Below are 16,239 nucleotides of genomic sequence, written 5' to 3'. Positions count from 1 at the left end.
ACGTAATAAAAAATAAGATTTATACTTTATAATTTTTTAATTTTTTTACGTAAGTTAAACATTAATTCTATAAGGTACTCTAAAAGTTGATCATATTAAAAATAGGGGAAAATTTCAGTAAACCAAGACGACAATCGAAGTAATCAACAGTTTTTTAATTTTGAAAAAACTGATTTCATTCTTGTACTATTTTACTGTTTTTGCAATTCTATTTTATTCTTGAATAAATGCAATGTGCGCAGTAAAAAATTAATACGAAAAAGAAATTAAATAAGCTAATTTATAACGAAATAAACTGAAAGCCCTTAAGTTTGAAGGAAAAAGTTTTCTGTCCCTTTTTCTGTGAATTCTGTTTAATTACACGCCCTACTAATACAAAATTTTTCACAGTCCTTTCAAAATCGTTAATCATTGTTACACACACACACTCTCTCTCTCTGCAATAAATATCGTCCTGACCTCCACAGCTTCCCATGTAACCATTTTTTCCCCATATTTATTGCAATTCAATAGTTTAATTGTATTATATATTTTTTAACCATCGTTGAACAGGCGACCCAATTTTGAGTTTACGACTACTAATGTTAACTACCTAGCCTTGTAATTTTGAACCCAGTCCAGAAGACAAGGAATTCCTGGATTTGGATTGGGAGAAATTTGCCTTCGTGGAAGACTTTTTGATAGAACCTTTGACAGAAATTTCGTTGTTGCTATGATAGCGGCATTAAGCTACGTTTAATTTCATTTATTTTTCCCAGTCGAAAGACACAAAAATGCTCCTAAGTTTCTGAAATTCTTGAAAAGCTTGTTCAATTCTTTAAATATTAGTTCGTTTTGATATAACTTGCGTAGTTTTTCCACTCACGTTCACTTCAGCAGCTATTTTATAAAGGAAGCGTTGTGAATTTATTCGTATCTTTTCACGAATTCTTTTAATGCGTTCTTTTGAAACGAACTGAGCGTGGACGAGCTGTCCTGGGTTGATAATACGTGATCGAAAAGCTGTTTAATCATCCAACTTTTCGATTCTATCCTTAAATTTATTCTAAATGTTTTGCTTGAAGTAAAAATCGTCTGCACGTGTAGAAAACGTCATTCACAAGAACCGAGGGAAAAATTTTTTTTACTAAACGATTAAACTTACTTCCTATTTTTTTTTTATAGCTTTACAGTATTTAGTAACCACCCTGTAAGCGGGGCAATTTTTATTCTGTCGTTCCTCTTGTTGTTGTTGCTAATCTCGGAATCGTCTAGCAGAGCTAGACTACTCCAATGAATCCGAACACCTCCAAAAAGTCCATAAAAAGACTGGAGTCTCGCAGGACCTCATCTTTACCGAACCCCAAACAAGTCATAATATGCGCAGGGGAGGCCATGTCTGTCGAGCACCAATGACATTCAGGATAAGTTTTTTGGCCTCGGTTGAAAGTAAGGGATCTAGTGTAGAAACTCAAGAAGCGTGAAAAGGCAGTTTGTTGGGCTCTCTGTCTAAGACTGAAAGATTCTCCCGATCTTTTTCTGTCGTTCCTGAAAGGGTTAGCGTTTACATATCTGATAGGGTGAAGTTTTATATTCTTTACATAATGACAAACGGATTTTGTAACAAATGTATAGATTTATCAAGGTTTGTCACCTTTACGTTACCATATTTTAGAACTTCTAAGACTCGTGTGTTTGCTGTTAAAGTAGTGACAAATATGTTTTTGTGACAAAATATGTTTTTTTTTATGCAATGTTAGGAAGGATAATTTTGTATAATTTTATAACCGTCGTTCAACACCCAACCCAATTTTGAGTTCACGGCTACCAAAGTTTAACTAAGTAGCCCTGTAATTTTGAATCTAATCCATGATAAGGGGGAACTCCTGGATCGAGTATTGGGAGAAAGTTTCCTTCGTGGAGGATTTTTTAATGGAACTAATCCGCATTTACGTTTTATGGAGAGCAAATATACGAGAGTTTCTCTCGGTTAGCCTCGCTGTTAGCGGACTCTAAGCCATGATCTGTCTACCACTTAAGATATTTTACGTCAGCATTGTGGTCAATGCGAGCAAGATACGGAATTCGTATCGAACATTGATTCGAACCCGGGTCACCTCATTGGGAGGCAAGAGCTCTATCCCCTGAGCCACCATGGCTCGTTAGGATGGATAGATGAAATTAGTCAGCCAGTAACGTTACCACATCCTTGCTTGACTTATTTATTACTGTATAATTTTTTTTATGCTAATGGCTTCTAAGCCCGTTCCAAGTTGAAGAGCAGATAGCACAAATGAGAGAAGAAATCGCAAAGATACACCCATGGTCATGATGGGATTCGAACTGGTTACCTCCTCGCAACAGAGCGTTGGGTGATCGATGAGCTCATCAGGGTGGACCCCACATCATCTTCTAGGACTATTATATATTTGTTTAAAATTGCAATTATGTATTTGTTTTTAATTATTTATATCAAAAGCCTCGCATACAAGGCTTTATTAATCTAAGAAATAATAGTTGGGAAAAATTTCTGGTGCTACTGAACAAAATTTTGACTGAAACAGTAAAGTTTAGAAGTTCAAGTAAATTTATTTTTTTATGTTTGAACTTCCTGAATTTTTCTTATTAACTATTTAATTAATTTTTTTTTTTACATTTTGAAAATTGTTCATATTGTGGGTATAGTATAAAAACTATATAAGTTAATATTTTTCTGTTTCGAGACATGTATCAATTTTTTATAAATAGTTATAGTTTCTGAATGGCGATAAGCACATAACCCAACCATTAACTGTATGTGAGAGCTAATAAAACAGACCTTGAAGTAAAACAAAGCAAAGTTTAAATTTTTTAATTTTTTTTTTACCAAATTGGCACATTACAGTTAGCCAAAGTGAAATAAAATAGCTCCCGCGGACCAACAGGCAGAAGTCCAATCTTTTCGGAGGCAATGGCACCCCTCTTCTATGATTTCTAATCCTTGCACTAGCACTGGATGCATAGACACGACAACAACAACAACAGTTAGCCAATTTTCGTACTATACATGTAATATACAGAGCGCTCCTTAATGGCCTTTCTTAATACATAATTTTAAAATAACTGTCAAAATTGTAGTGAAAATGTACACTTTAGGGTCAATGATGGTGGATCAGGGGATAGAGTGCTCGCCACCCCATGATGTAATCCAAGTTTGGATCCCAGTGGTGGCTGGTCGACGCGAATTCCGCATCTGGATCGCACCGAATACAGTGCTGACGTAAAATGTCTTTAGTGGTAGACGGATCATGGGTCACCTTGCTAACCATCAGGCTAACCATGGGAGGTTTTCGTGGTTTTCCTCTCTATGCAGCGCAAATGCGTGTTAGTTCCATCAAAAGATGCTCTACGAAGACAAATTTCTCTGAATACTTGACACAGGAGTTCATTTGTTTTCTGGATTGGGTTCAAAATTACAAGATTACGGAGTTGAACATTAGTAGTTGTAAGTTGAACATTAGTAGCACCATTCATCTCTTCTACTGGGGCTTGATTTTGCGCTTTCATGGTTTTTTTTTTTTATCTCTGTCAACTGTTTAAAATTTTTATATTGGTTTTACCTGCTTTTTTCCAATACGATGGTGTTTAACTTCTCTGTAATTTTAACTTTTTTGTGTTCGACTTTATTACATTGTGATTTTATTGTGTTTGATTTTAGTACTATGGTCTTTTGACTGTTTGTTTGCCCCTTTGGGTACTTCTGTAACTTTTACTTCTATTTATTGTACATTTTCTGTAGATCAATGATCTGTATTATTTATTGTTTTTATCTGCCATGTTATATAATGTGTGGAAGTGGAGTGGTAGAAATAAGGGTCCTTGGACCTCCTACCCTATAATCAGCTAACACTATAAGGGTCCTTTGACCTATTTTATATAATTTGTTTGTTTGGTTGCATTTTGCATCACTGTCCCTTGTGGCGATCTTTGATTGAAGTTGTAATCATGTATCAATCCAGTTGTATGATCTTGATGTAATCTTGACGTAAACCCTAAGCAAATAGGGTGGGTCGTGTCACTATTCAAATTAGTAGTTGTAAGGCCGAAAAATTGGGTCTGCTGTTCAACGACGGTTATAAAATAATATACTTAGGCGAGGATGAAACTCTGAAAGGGGAGACTAAAACATTAAAACCTGTTTAATTGACAAAAGAACAGAGGATTTGAAAGTTATTATGAAGTACATCTCAAGTTTCACTAGGCATTCAAACTGGTTTTGTCGTTTGTCATTCAACACTGCTCCCAGATTTCTATAAGAGTGTTTGTTTTTTCTCGGTTAATTATTAATTTGTGACCTCTAATGTGTACACTTTTTTCTTACTTCACTTTTGACATAGAATTAAACGACACATATTAAGGTGGTGGTTACACAACACCTGTCTATACCCTAGAAAAATGTTAGCGCAATTTTCTTTTAAATTTCAAATTATTTGCTGCTGATAACACAATTTTTAAAGATTGACTTTTTTAAAACAAGTTCTTATCAAATAAAAGGCGAACCACTCATAGTTTAATTTCAAAAATAATAATTTATTTTTCACAAAATGAACATTTAAATAAATTAACATAAAAATACAAACAATATACATGGGACAAACAAAGACAGCACAGTCCAGCAAAATAAACTAAATATAGTTTATGTAATTTAGAAAAAGATGAAAACATAAAGCATTTTAAAGATTTTTGTTCATAACCAATGCACCATTTGTTTATAATTTAAGAAAAATTAACAAACAGAGGATGAAATTTTGTGAGTTTGAAACAACAAGTATTTTGAAGTCCCTTTTAAGAAACTAGGAAGTCGCAAGAAGTACCTAGAAATAAAAACAAACTTATTTTAAACTGTTTATGTTTAACACAATTAAATACTTAGAAATAGCATTTCCTGCCATAAAGGGTACTATGCTGACAGATAACACAACACGAGAAAAATCTTTTCACACCTCTAAACTAATTATTAAACAAACTATGCAGTCGTCGAATCAGAAGGAACTCTTAGCTAAAATAGAAACCCAGATATGGAAGATATAATTGGCTTCTTGATAGACCTAACAAACTAGATGGGAGACAGTTACAGATTTTCGCTTTTTACTGGGCATAATCGCCTTGCTGCCTATCTCGATCGCATTGGCTTCCTTTTGCGACAAAAAACGAGCCTATGGACAAATAGCACTTGCGTACATATGAAACTATAAATGGAGGTACGTAATCATCAAGCTATTGGGAAGCAAGAAGAGTTATGGGGCGATAATCCTCGGTTATCTCATAAACTACTCATGCTCGTGAGAACGGGAGTTCTAATCCAACCGGCCGAAAACTCTCCGTGTAGTAAATGGTGGCTCGTGCACGTTAAATCTGTCAGATCACAAAATCCTCCATGTTATCATAACAAATTATACCTCTGGGGTACTGAATTGGTGATTGATCGTTCTCTGGTTCAGGTCCAAATTACGAACTTTGGATGAACGAATGGATGTATGAATGGGTCCGCCCTATAAACGGGTGAGGCAGATTTTGAATTCCTGGCCATAGATGGCGCCACTGGAAAACAAGAACAATCGCTCCCTCTGCCTTAATGGCCAACGACAACTCATGAACTTTTCGATGCTGTTAATTTCTTTGTTCAAATTTTCTTGTTCCTGTTCTTTTGCTTATGGCGATTAAGTGAGTAACAGTAAGAACCAGTAAGAACAATTAGAAATTAGAAAATAATAATAATAATTACATGCCGGTTTTGAAACGCTTTCCTAAAGTATTCGTTCATTAAATTAGATAATATAGTACTTATTTAAAAAATTAAAATTGTGATTCATTAAAAAGAAAAAAAAAACATCTTTTTGTGGTCTTTTTCAATACTATGCATAAGTTTTGATACATGAAATGGTTTAAGCTATTAAGTTTCACTTAGTTAAGTTTAATTTATTTTTGAGAAAAATTAACCTGAAAACTTTTTATGACTAATACGGTGGAAATGGGATTTATAGTAAAATAATTTTAAATTAAGTACGGTGATATGTAAAATTATTTTTTAGACTTTGACACATCATAAGCACACAACGTAAATAGGATAAATAAATAATTCTGTTGCTTAAATATGTATTAGTAAAAAGTAGATTATTATACAAACATACACTTTATACAAGAAAAATTATTCCAGATTGCATGCTTTAGAAAACAGCAATAATTCAATTTTACAAGTACAGTAATTCTTCTCTTTTTTTCTATCTTAGTTTGATAAAGTTAAAGCACACAGTTAAACTAGCAAGAAATCTCACTGATAGTTAAAACGTTCTTAATAGTACCTGGTTAGCTATTTAAACTGCGAATAACATGAAAATATGTAAACAAAACTTTATTTGCTCAAATAACTTGTACAAGAACCAAAACTTAGGTATCTTATTTATTTTATTTGCACGCAAAAGGTGGATAAATAATACTGAAACATTTAGTCTTACGTGACAACTGAGGGCTAAACAAGCAGAATTGTCAAAATAAAGATTGAATTTGATTTATTTGAGTGAAAAAGGCATTCTGAACTATATTCGTCCTAAAAATATTCACTTATTGAAATTGTATTTCAGCATAGAGCAATGACTTTGAAATTTAATGTAATGTGCGTTATTTTTGCTACAAAATAGATTAATATACTAGAATTCTATGTTGTAATGTATATAACATCACATTACTTTATAATCTATATCGTATTTGACTATTGATGTTTATTTATTTATTTGCTGTTCAGAAACCTAGACTATAAGAAAAAATGGAGAACATAGAATATCAGTTTTTGATAGAAAAGGTTCTTTGAAGCATCCTTGGTGGTTTCCAAGAAAAGGACCTTTGGCGAAAACGTTTTAACTCAGAAATTTATGGAACTTTAACAGAGTCCGATATCATCAAAAGTATTAAATTTAAAAGAATGAACTGGGCTACTCGTATTCTTAGAATGGTAAAGAAAAAGATCCAGTGAAGAAAATTTTTATGCCAAAGTCCTTCTCCAGTCGAAAAGGAGGAAGACCAAAACAACGATGACTCGATTTTGTGGAATCATATTTTAGAATGATTGTAGTAAAATACTAACAGTTTAGGTCAAAAAATAGGTTATTCTGGAGGAATCTTGGACAGAAGACCTTAAATCACGCTGGGATGTTGTACCAATTGGATTTTTTTATTGCTAGATATGTTTATCAGAAAAAATTGTTTTGTCATTAAATATAAGCTTAAAAAATTGCTTTAAAGATAAATAATTCTACATACTTACAGAAAATAATAGCAGATAAAGAGAAGAAAGTTTTTAAATAGAGCCATTTAGTAGTAGTATGGGTGGTATGGTTGTTCTGGGACGTGGTAGTAGTGTGGTTCTGGGGCGGAGTACTCTTGTCGTGCAGGGGCTTCGTATTTAGACTCTTCAATGACAATGGGTTTAGCATCCAGAACAACATCAGCGGGATTTTGGCTATCAGTTCCTGGCTCATTAGTCTTGATCTGGGCTCTGTAACCATGCTCATCAGCAACGTATTCTACAATACGTTCGATGCCATGGAGATCCTGTTAGAAAAGAAAAAATATCGTTATACACTGATTAACTCTTGTATTATTGCAACTTACTTTATCATGATATAGAACATTTTATTGACGTTGAATAGCCGATCCAAGTTTGGTTTTATGACTTTGATTTTTTGATTTTATGAACCCAATCCAAGAGACAAGAGAACTCCTGGATCAAGCTGTCAGGGAAGGACTTTTTGATGGAACTAACCCACATTTATTTTACATGGTCTAAGAATAGAGAAAACCACTCACAATTAGCTCGATGGTAAGGGGATTCTAACTCGTGATTCTTTCTATGACGGAGGATATTTTGCGTTAGCACTGTGATTGGTGCGACTGCGAGCCGGGGGAAATAAAACCTGGGGGGTTAATTCTTTGGAGACCAGCGCTCTATCCTCTGAGCCACCGCAGCTCAGTTTTAACTTTTTGTTTTTAAGGTTGGCATGGGATTGGTCGATAACGTTATCAAAATTAGACCAGCTTTCCTAATGTGGAAATATGAACGATGTTCTTCTCAATCCTTTTATGCATATTTTAAAACATATACACCGAAGAGCCATTATATTATGACCACCCACCATCTATAACAATCGGCTCGCCCAGGTTTTCATGGTTTCTCGCCCAGAAACAATGTTTTCATGGGGCACATTAGGACCCATAATCCTCATAGAACAATCCCTGACGTCTGTAAGCAAGTTGAATATAGTTGCAGACCAGGTTCACCCATTTATGGCAACAGTTTTTCCTGCTGGGGATGGTGTTTACCAACAGGATAATGCACCATGCCATAAAGGTCGAATCGTCGAGGCACATTCCAGTGACTTTCAAGTCATGTCTTGGCCCCCAAATTCACCTGACCTTAATCCAATAGAGCATTTGTGGTCCTACTTGGAAAACCAAATTCGTGCTGCCACGCTACCCCCTCGCAATGTGAGGGAATTGCAGGACCAGTTGGCGAGCGCTTGGTACCAGATACCTCAGACTACCTATCAGCACCTTGTGGAATCAATGCCACGGCGGGTGCTGGCAGTTTTGAGGGCTAACATGTTATTAGCAGGGTGGTCATAATGTAATGGCTCTTCGGTGTATATACATATAACTCATATAGACATACCTTGTATCCGTAACTGCCTTGAACATTGCCTTTGCCATCAGAGGTTTCTTTTCTGAAGGTAGTAGTGCCTTTATCATCATTAGTTTCGTAACCAAATTCATATGGAATTGGCTGAAATAGGCATATAAAAAAATAAATAGACTGATAAAACTTTAAATTGCATAATCTGTAGAAATATTATTTTCCTTTTTTATTTTCTAAAAGATAAAAGTATGTACTGCTTAGTAGTTGTTTAATTATGAAATCATTTAAAAACTATCACATACTAAATATTCACATAATGCTTAAAGAGTATAACTGCTTTTAGTATCGATATGATATTTACTTATTAGCCATCATGTTTTAATTTATAGAAATATTTATAATTGAATGATTAGAGTGGTAATAAATTTTAAGGTTTAACATTTTATTATTGATTTCATTCATCTAAGTTAAGATGATTTTGTCCACCATAAACAACTTAAACATACTCATAAAAGCTATTAATTGTGCAGAGAAGTTTTTAAGACGGGCAAAAATTAAACAAAGTAGAGTTGCATTAATTTGTTATTTGGCTGTCGTTAAAAGTATGAAATAGTTGTTTACGGGTCTGCAGCTATACAGGGATTCTGACTGCTTTGTTTCCTGAAAAACGTTTAATAAATTGGTAGCGAATTAAATAGTAAAACTTGTAGAATAAGAGTAATTATGCCCACAATTCAAAAGAGTCAGCGACATATAACTGCAATTAAGTTGCAATTAATATGATGATATTGGATATGAAGTGATGGAAAAATTGCTTTAAGAAAAAATTACTGAACTAAAAATAAGTTAAATTTCAATACCGTTCAAAAGAATATTTTTTTTTTACAAAGTGGAGCAAACTGGTATCTCAGGCTATGTATTTATAGAAGTGCTTTAAAGTATTAGATTTTCAACGGTATTGAAAGTCCCTTTTTTAAAAAACAAGACGGAACACACGCGAAATTTTTACTCGAATTGAAAACATGTGAAAAACGTTTGTCAAAAAACTCTACGGTTTTCTAGTATTTTTGCCTTTTATACATTAGGGTGGGCTTAAAACAACTTGCAAAAGCATAAAAAAATAGTATTTATGGATTTTTAATTAGGAAAATAAATATTTAAGTAGCGCATAACCTTCAAAGTTGGACAAAAAAGTTAAAAACGGTATTCAAATTTAATTTTTTTTCATTAAAATACAAATACTATAAATTTTTTTTAATAATATTATTAAACACTCTTTCAATGGATCTTTAAAAATATTTATATTTTTTAATAGTTTTTAGGTCACGCATAAGCATTAAAGTTTCTTGAAAATAGCAAAAATTTGACTTTTTTTGCCTTTTTGCTTAGAGTCTGCTTTCTTAGAGCAGTATTACACTTTTCTGAACAAATATGCACTGAGCAACTCTTTGCTTGTTATGCAATCATAATTTATTTCATTAACAAGCTAGAACTCGTTGAAAGGAGGAGAGGATACTTCCAGGTCCAACTTGATCTTCCGATCAACCCAGAGCCGGATTATACCTTTCGTAGGCCCTAGGCACAGAGCCGGATAATACCTTTCGTAGGCCCTAGGCATAGCCGTTTTCGGACCCTCCCCTCCTTCCCCTCTTTTCAAAATATATGCTAAAATTTTCTTGCATATTTTTTTTTACATTTTTATTAATATGGATTTTAATTTACGAATTTGTTTATCGAACTTTATTTGCAATACCGACATACTGCCGATATTGCAGTTGATATCGATAATACCATTATGATTAGTTCCATCGATTACTATGTAAACACTTCACGTCAAAAATACAACAACAAACCAGCAAAGAAAACAGTGAAATTGATAGTGAGATTAATTACAAGAAATATTTATTCAGTAGAGAATCAATTATCCGGGATGCTCGAGATCATCGCTATCCCGGATGTCTGAATTTCCCAGTTTTCTGGATCGACCAAAAAGTGTTGTTAATCGATGTTTTATCGAACCCGAATTACAAGGAAAAAGTGTAATGCATAAAGTAAGAGAAAAAAGAAAGGTACTCCTAACTTTAAAGAGAAAAAAAAAAGGTAGAAATATAACATTTAAAAGATAAACTTGTGAATACTTTTCCTCACAGTGCATTAAGAATATATTTGTCGATTCTTGGATCAAATGCAGAAGGAGAAAGATCTTTCTCCAGATTGAAATTGATAAAAAATTATTTGCGTTCAACAATGAATCAAGATCGTTAGGCATCGCTCGCACTTATGTCTATTGAATACGACATTTTGCGTAGTTTGGAATTCGACAGCATAATACAAGATTTCGTTGAATCCGAAAATCGCAAAAAAGTAATATATTAGATCATAAGATTCTGCAAAATAATTTATTACCAAAAAACATTATATTTTTATTTGTATCTTCATAATTTTGTGCAAAATACACTTGTTGTTTTTAAAGCTAAATTATTTTTGTCAAAAAATTTTTTTCTCCCAAGTTTTTCGTAGGCCCTAGGCACGTGCCTAGTGTGCCTATAGGTTAATCCGGCCCTGGATCAACCAGATGGTTATTTAAAATGTTTCAGCATTTCTAATCACTATGTGATTTTGAACAAGTATATACTTTTAGATTTAGGTTTGGAATCGGAGTTATGACACAATTTATGCCTTAAATGGTAGCTTGTACCAAGTTGTTCTTAAAAATTGTTCTCTTGCATTTTCTCCAAGTACCATACCTTTTTGTTTAGTATCATACCTGTACAATTACCAAAGAAAGTTCCACAATCCTCTTTACAGCTTGAGCTTAACTTAGGAATTTTAAGAATTTAAACTTTGGCGATTGTTTTGTTTCTGAAAATTATAAAAACTATTCATATAGTTACTCAGTAAATTTACCTCAAATTTTTCTTCGGCTACTGCTTCCTTAGCTGCTGGTTCTTGAGCTGCTGGTTCTTCAACAGGTTGTGGTCTATAGGGTAAAGCGAAAGAAACAGCTACAAGAGCTGCAACAAGAACAACCTAGAAAAATACAAATCATACTCAAAATATATTATAGAAAAACAGAATAATTTCATTAAACTTTAAGAAAAATGCATATCATGTGATCCATTATTATATTCACTAATGACAAAGGTGTAAAAAAACTAAAAAATTCGATGTGTGCCAAAAAATAAAATGAAAAAATAAGTAAAATGAAATAGTAGAATATTATTTCATTAATATTCAATTTTTCAATTTATTCTTTTGTAACTACATTCTTTTGTATTTTGTAATGATTAGGTATATACACATATAGATAGATAGATCGAATTTATTTTTTATTAAGAATCTTCAGCGATATCTTTAAAATGGTTAAAATTTAAGAAACTTAATGTTTTTTTTTCTTCTTTCTTATATGACTGAATACATTATATTTTAATATTAGAACTTTTTAATTTAACTTTAAGGAAATTATAACTGTTTTAATTTGTTTTTGTACTTTTTTCTGAAAGTTCATAAATGTTTATTTTTCTTTTAATAATTTTATGAAAAATTTACTTATCAAAACTGGAAGAAAATTTTTAATTTCCTGAAAACATATTAAATTAAAATATCCAAAATATACATTTCCTAATTTAAATTTTTTAAATATATCTATTGTTGAAAAAAAATGCGAAAAAAATTTATCACTATGAAAAAGCATTCAAAACTTCAACATCACCTGAAGTTTAGTTGGAAAAGCAGTAAAAAATAAGTCTTATCTTTTGTGTTCTAATTTAGAGACATAAATGAATTTTCCCTTTATACTCAGGCCCTTATACTATACCTCAGGCCTCCCTTTATACTATACCCTTTAGGCTCAGTGTTGCTAGTCTGTCAACTCGTAATGCGAAAATTTTACAAATCGCTATAAATATAAAATCATTTGCTTCTAAACTTTCACCAATTTTTAGAATAGCTATCACTGCTCTTTAAGCAACAAAGAGATAAATATGCCTCTTTAATAGCAATACACTGCCAAGAGGTCGCTGTAGTTAATGTGTTGCCTGACTAAATTTTTTTTTACCGAAATTTGTTGTTTCGAAAAGGTTAAGGGAACTAATAGCATAATTGAAAAAATAATAATACTTAAAATTCATAAATTTTCATGTATTTCGTATCGTAGACTCCTTTAAACATTTTAATTGAACTCTAAAACTGAGATTTACTGTTAAAAAATCAAAAAAACAACATCATTTTAGCAGAAAGAGGTTCCAGTCAACTATATCAAATTAAAAAAAAAAGTATAAAATGATTCGCATACATTCACTCATTAAAATATTCCAATCAGTTATACCAAATAAGGAAAATATATCGAACGCAATTTACTGATTCACACATTCACTCATTAAAAAATTCCAGTCAGCTGCATCAAATAAAAAAAAAGCAGTGAATGTTATTCACACTTTTAGTCTTTGAATATTCCAATCAGTTATATCAAATTAAAAAAATTAAAAAATCATAGAATGCGATTTTCCTATTCATTCATTAAAAGATTCCAGTCAGTCATATCAAATAAAAAAATATATATAATGTCTATCACTCATTCACTCGTTAAAATATTCCAGCCAGTTACATAAAAAGAACAAAAAATGTATAGAATGTGATTCACAACTCTCAAAGATATTTGTCTATATCGGAAATTTTCATTTTCTTCACAGCGGAGAAAATGATGATTGGCATGGAGACCAAACATGAAAAGTTTTTTTTTAAAAACTTTTTTTTTTTTTGCAAACAAATTCATAGAATGTGATTTTCCTATTCATTCATTAAAAGATTCCAGTCAGTTATATCAAATAAAAAAAATATGTATAATGTGATTCACTCATTCACTCGTTAAAATATTCCAGCCAGTTACATAAAAAGAACAAAAAATGTATAGAATGTGATTCACAACTCTCAAAGATATCTATCTATATCGGACATTTTCATTTTCTTCACAGCGGAGAAAATGATGATTGGCATGGAGATCAAATCTAAGTTTCTTTCTTCTTATTTTTTGCTTGAATAAATGATAAAACATTTCTTTTTTCATTTAAAGGCATGCATTGTTTTTAATAGTTTAGTGAATTCAGATTTCACATTTTAATTTTGAATGTCAAGTTTTATGACGATAAGGATAAATAAAAATATTTTGAGGATAAAGAAAAATGAGAAAACAGTATGATTTGGTCGAATAACCTTAAATGTTTTAACTAAAAACAGAAACATATTGCTTACAGTTAAAGATGTTTGTCTTATTATACTTCAAATGTAATAACGACAAAGCTTTTTTCTTAAATAAATTAAGAAAAAATCTGGTAATTTTAATCAGTATTATTTTTAACTATATTTAGCTGAAACTATACATTATAAAAGCAAATGTATTTTTTCTGGGAATTCTTAAAGTAGTAACATCTTGAAACTCTTTACAAATGAAATAGGACTGATTTATGTGTTTCATATTCTGCTCAAAAAAGTAAAATTTTCGCAAAAGGTACTAACAAATTTACAGTAAATTTTGCAGGAAAAAAAACGAGAAATATTTTTCAAAAATACTGTTGTCTGGAGATTGTAATATTTCGCGTTTGATTTAAATAGAATTTTTAAAAAAATTTTCCCCTTGATGTGTCCGCTGATTTTAGAGAAATACCATGAACAACTCATTTAATTTGATGTAATTAATTTCAGGGCTGTGTTAATTAATTAGAGTAATATGATTCCTTGATTAAGCATGGAATAAATTTCATTAAGATTCAGTAATGCTGTTAAAGTTTATGATTTCTGATGAAGAATTTATAAAATGCTGTAGAACAAACAGTAATTGTTTTAAATTCAACAACAATTAAAATCACGTCAGCATCGCTTGAAAAATGAATTCGGGTTCCAAAACCATTTTGGTCTTACTGCATGCAGCTGTATTAAATTTTCAACAATTTTTTTTAAAATCAAAATTAGCGATGTTAATATTATTCATATTGGCCAAATTTGATTAATCGAATAAAGTATTCAGTAAGGAAAAAATGCATAGTTAAGAAAAGGAAAACTCTCAATCTTATTAATTTTTGAATTGTTGGTATGATTTTCATTCAATAAAGTGATATAATAATATCTCAATATTATAATATGTTGGAAATGTTAAACCGTAATTCAAGGGATGCTTATTTTTGAGAAAACGTATAATTTTTTTTAAACACTTTATTCGAAAAAATAAAACCCTGCTATCAAATATCATAAAAATTTCAACAATTTAAAAAGCAGTTTAACAATTGGCTTAAAAAATTTGGCTCAATAGAACAATCTCAAGAAAAGCAGTTTTGGAATAAAAATATTTTTTTGACGTTTTGAAAGGGAAATTTGGAATTACCATCCATGTTGTAGGACTTTTAATTCTAAAAATTTCGATTTATAAATTAATAAATAACTAAACACTTAAAAATGGTTAAAAATATTGCAAACGAATGGTATGGAATCACAGAAAATGAATTTCGAACTCAATTATCAAGCAATTTTTCTTACCTTAGCGTCATGTTGATAAGATTTACTGCAAGATACACCAAGCAATGAAATACAATAAAATTTCAGTGAGAAGGACTGATAGTCGAACACTTTATATACTACTAGAATTTAGAAAAAAATTACATGAAGTTTATTAAATAAATTATAAAAAAATACAACACCCTTGAAATACATTAACGAGTCAAAGAAGAAAAAAAAACTGTGAATTACGGTTACGACGGAATTTGTCCTAAACGTCTTCAAGATTTTTACTTCAAGTTCAGGTCAAAGGTATACTTATTAGTTACACGCTTTTACCACCGCGCCTAGCCTCTAAGCGAAAAAAGTTACAATTTCTTGAAGGAAAGCTTGACAATTTTTTTTCTCACTTTTTATTTGATCGATTTCACAAAATCGATTAGTCTCAAATATTGGGACATATATCCACAGAGTAATATTTATGCGCTTTTAATTAAATGAAAGCAAATATTAAATATGAAGCAATTTAAGAATAAGGCACATTTAGTCAATTGAAGGTTGGTTACATAAGGTGGCTTTAATGTCACCTAATTAAATAAAAAAAATTTCGTAAATGATTCCAATGATTGTTACATCAAGTCTTACGTAGAAATTTAAGAAAACCTATTATTAATAAAATGTTAGTGAAATTATTAAATATGTAGGGATTAACGATTTTTAATATGGTAAAGAAGGACATAAATGGTTTTAAAACGCTCGGAATTTTCATTCGGAATATTTTATAAGAATGCGCAGTTAAATTGTATCATTTTCAGTATTTATTTTTAGGGTGTTTCTTAAGTACAAGATTTTAAATTAGTTTTGAGCTCAGTATCATTATTTACAGATCGATGACGAAATAATACGAACACTTCTATACTTTCTCTATGTAAACAATCTTTCTATTAGCAGTAAATATTTTGGAAAATTTTACTTTGCAAAACTGTTCTCACAGTTTGAAAGATCATGCTAGAAGCTTTTAAAAATGTGCAAAATTCGGATTGACCAAAATGAGAAGTTAAAAGCATCTTTCTAGCTTTAATACCATCAATTTTGAAATCATTTTT

At 31.3% G+C, this 16,239-nt stretch overlaps 1 protein-coding gene across 1 annotated transcript; it reads right to left on the bottom strand.

The window, feature by feature from the left end:
- Positions 1-4,527: 4,527 nt before the first annotated feature.
- LOC139426502 (cuticle protein 10.9-like) lies at positions 4,528-15,186 on the bottom strand. The gene is made up of 6 exons (XM_087162814.1): positions 15,176-15,186; positions 15,024-15,048; positions 11,555-11,677; positions 8,684-8,794; positions 7,280-7,566; positions 4,528-4,832 (listed from the first exon to the last, which is right to left on the bottom strand). The coding sequence occupies exons 1-5, from the start codon at positions 15,184-15,186 to the stop codon at positions 7,327-7,329; spliced, it is 510 nt and encodes a 169-aa protein (XP_087018940.1). The 3' UTR covers positions 4,528-4,832; positions 7,280-7,326.
- Between the last annotated feature and the right edge of the window lie 1,053 nt (positions 15,187-16,239).

The sequence above is a fragment of the Parasteatoda tepidariorum genome, chromosome 5, assembly GCF_982258835.1.
Source record: "Parasteatoda tepidariorum strain Cologne lab strain chromosome 5, Ptep-v5.0, whole genome shotgun sequence".
NCBI classification, from domain to species: Eukaryota; Metazoa; Arthropoda; class Arachnida; order Araneae; family Theridiidae; genus Parasteatoda; species Parasteatoda tepidariorum.
This window is presented reverse-complemented; position numbering and strand designations above follow the sequence as displayed.

What these genes read in the sequence shown, in the direction of transcription:
- LOC139426502 (XM_087162814.1), bottom strand. An exon ending in AAAGTCCTACAACATGGATG is followed by an intron (nt 11,678 to 15,023) that starts GTAATTCCAAAT and finishes GTATTTTTCTAG; the next exon opens with GTTGTTCTTGTTGCAGCTCT. An exon ending in AAGGCAGTTACGGATACAAG is followed by an intron (nt 7,567 to 8,683) that starts GTATGTCTATAT and finishes CTTTTCTAACAG; the next exon opens with GATCTCCATGGCATCGAACG.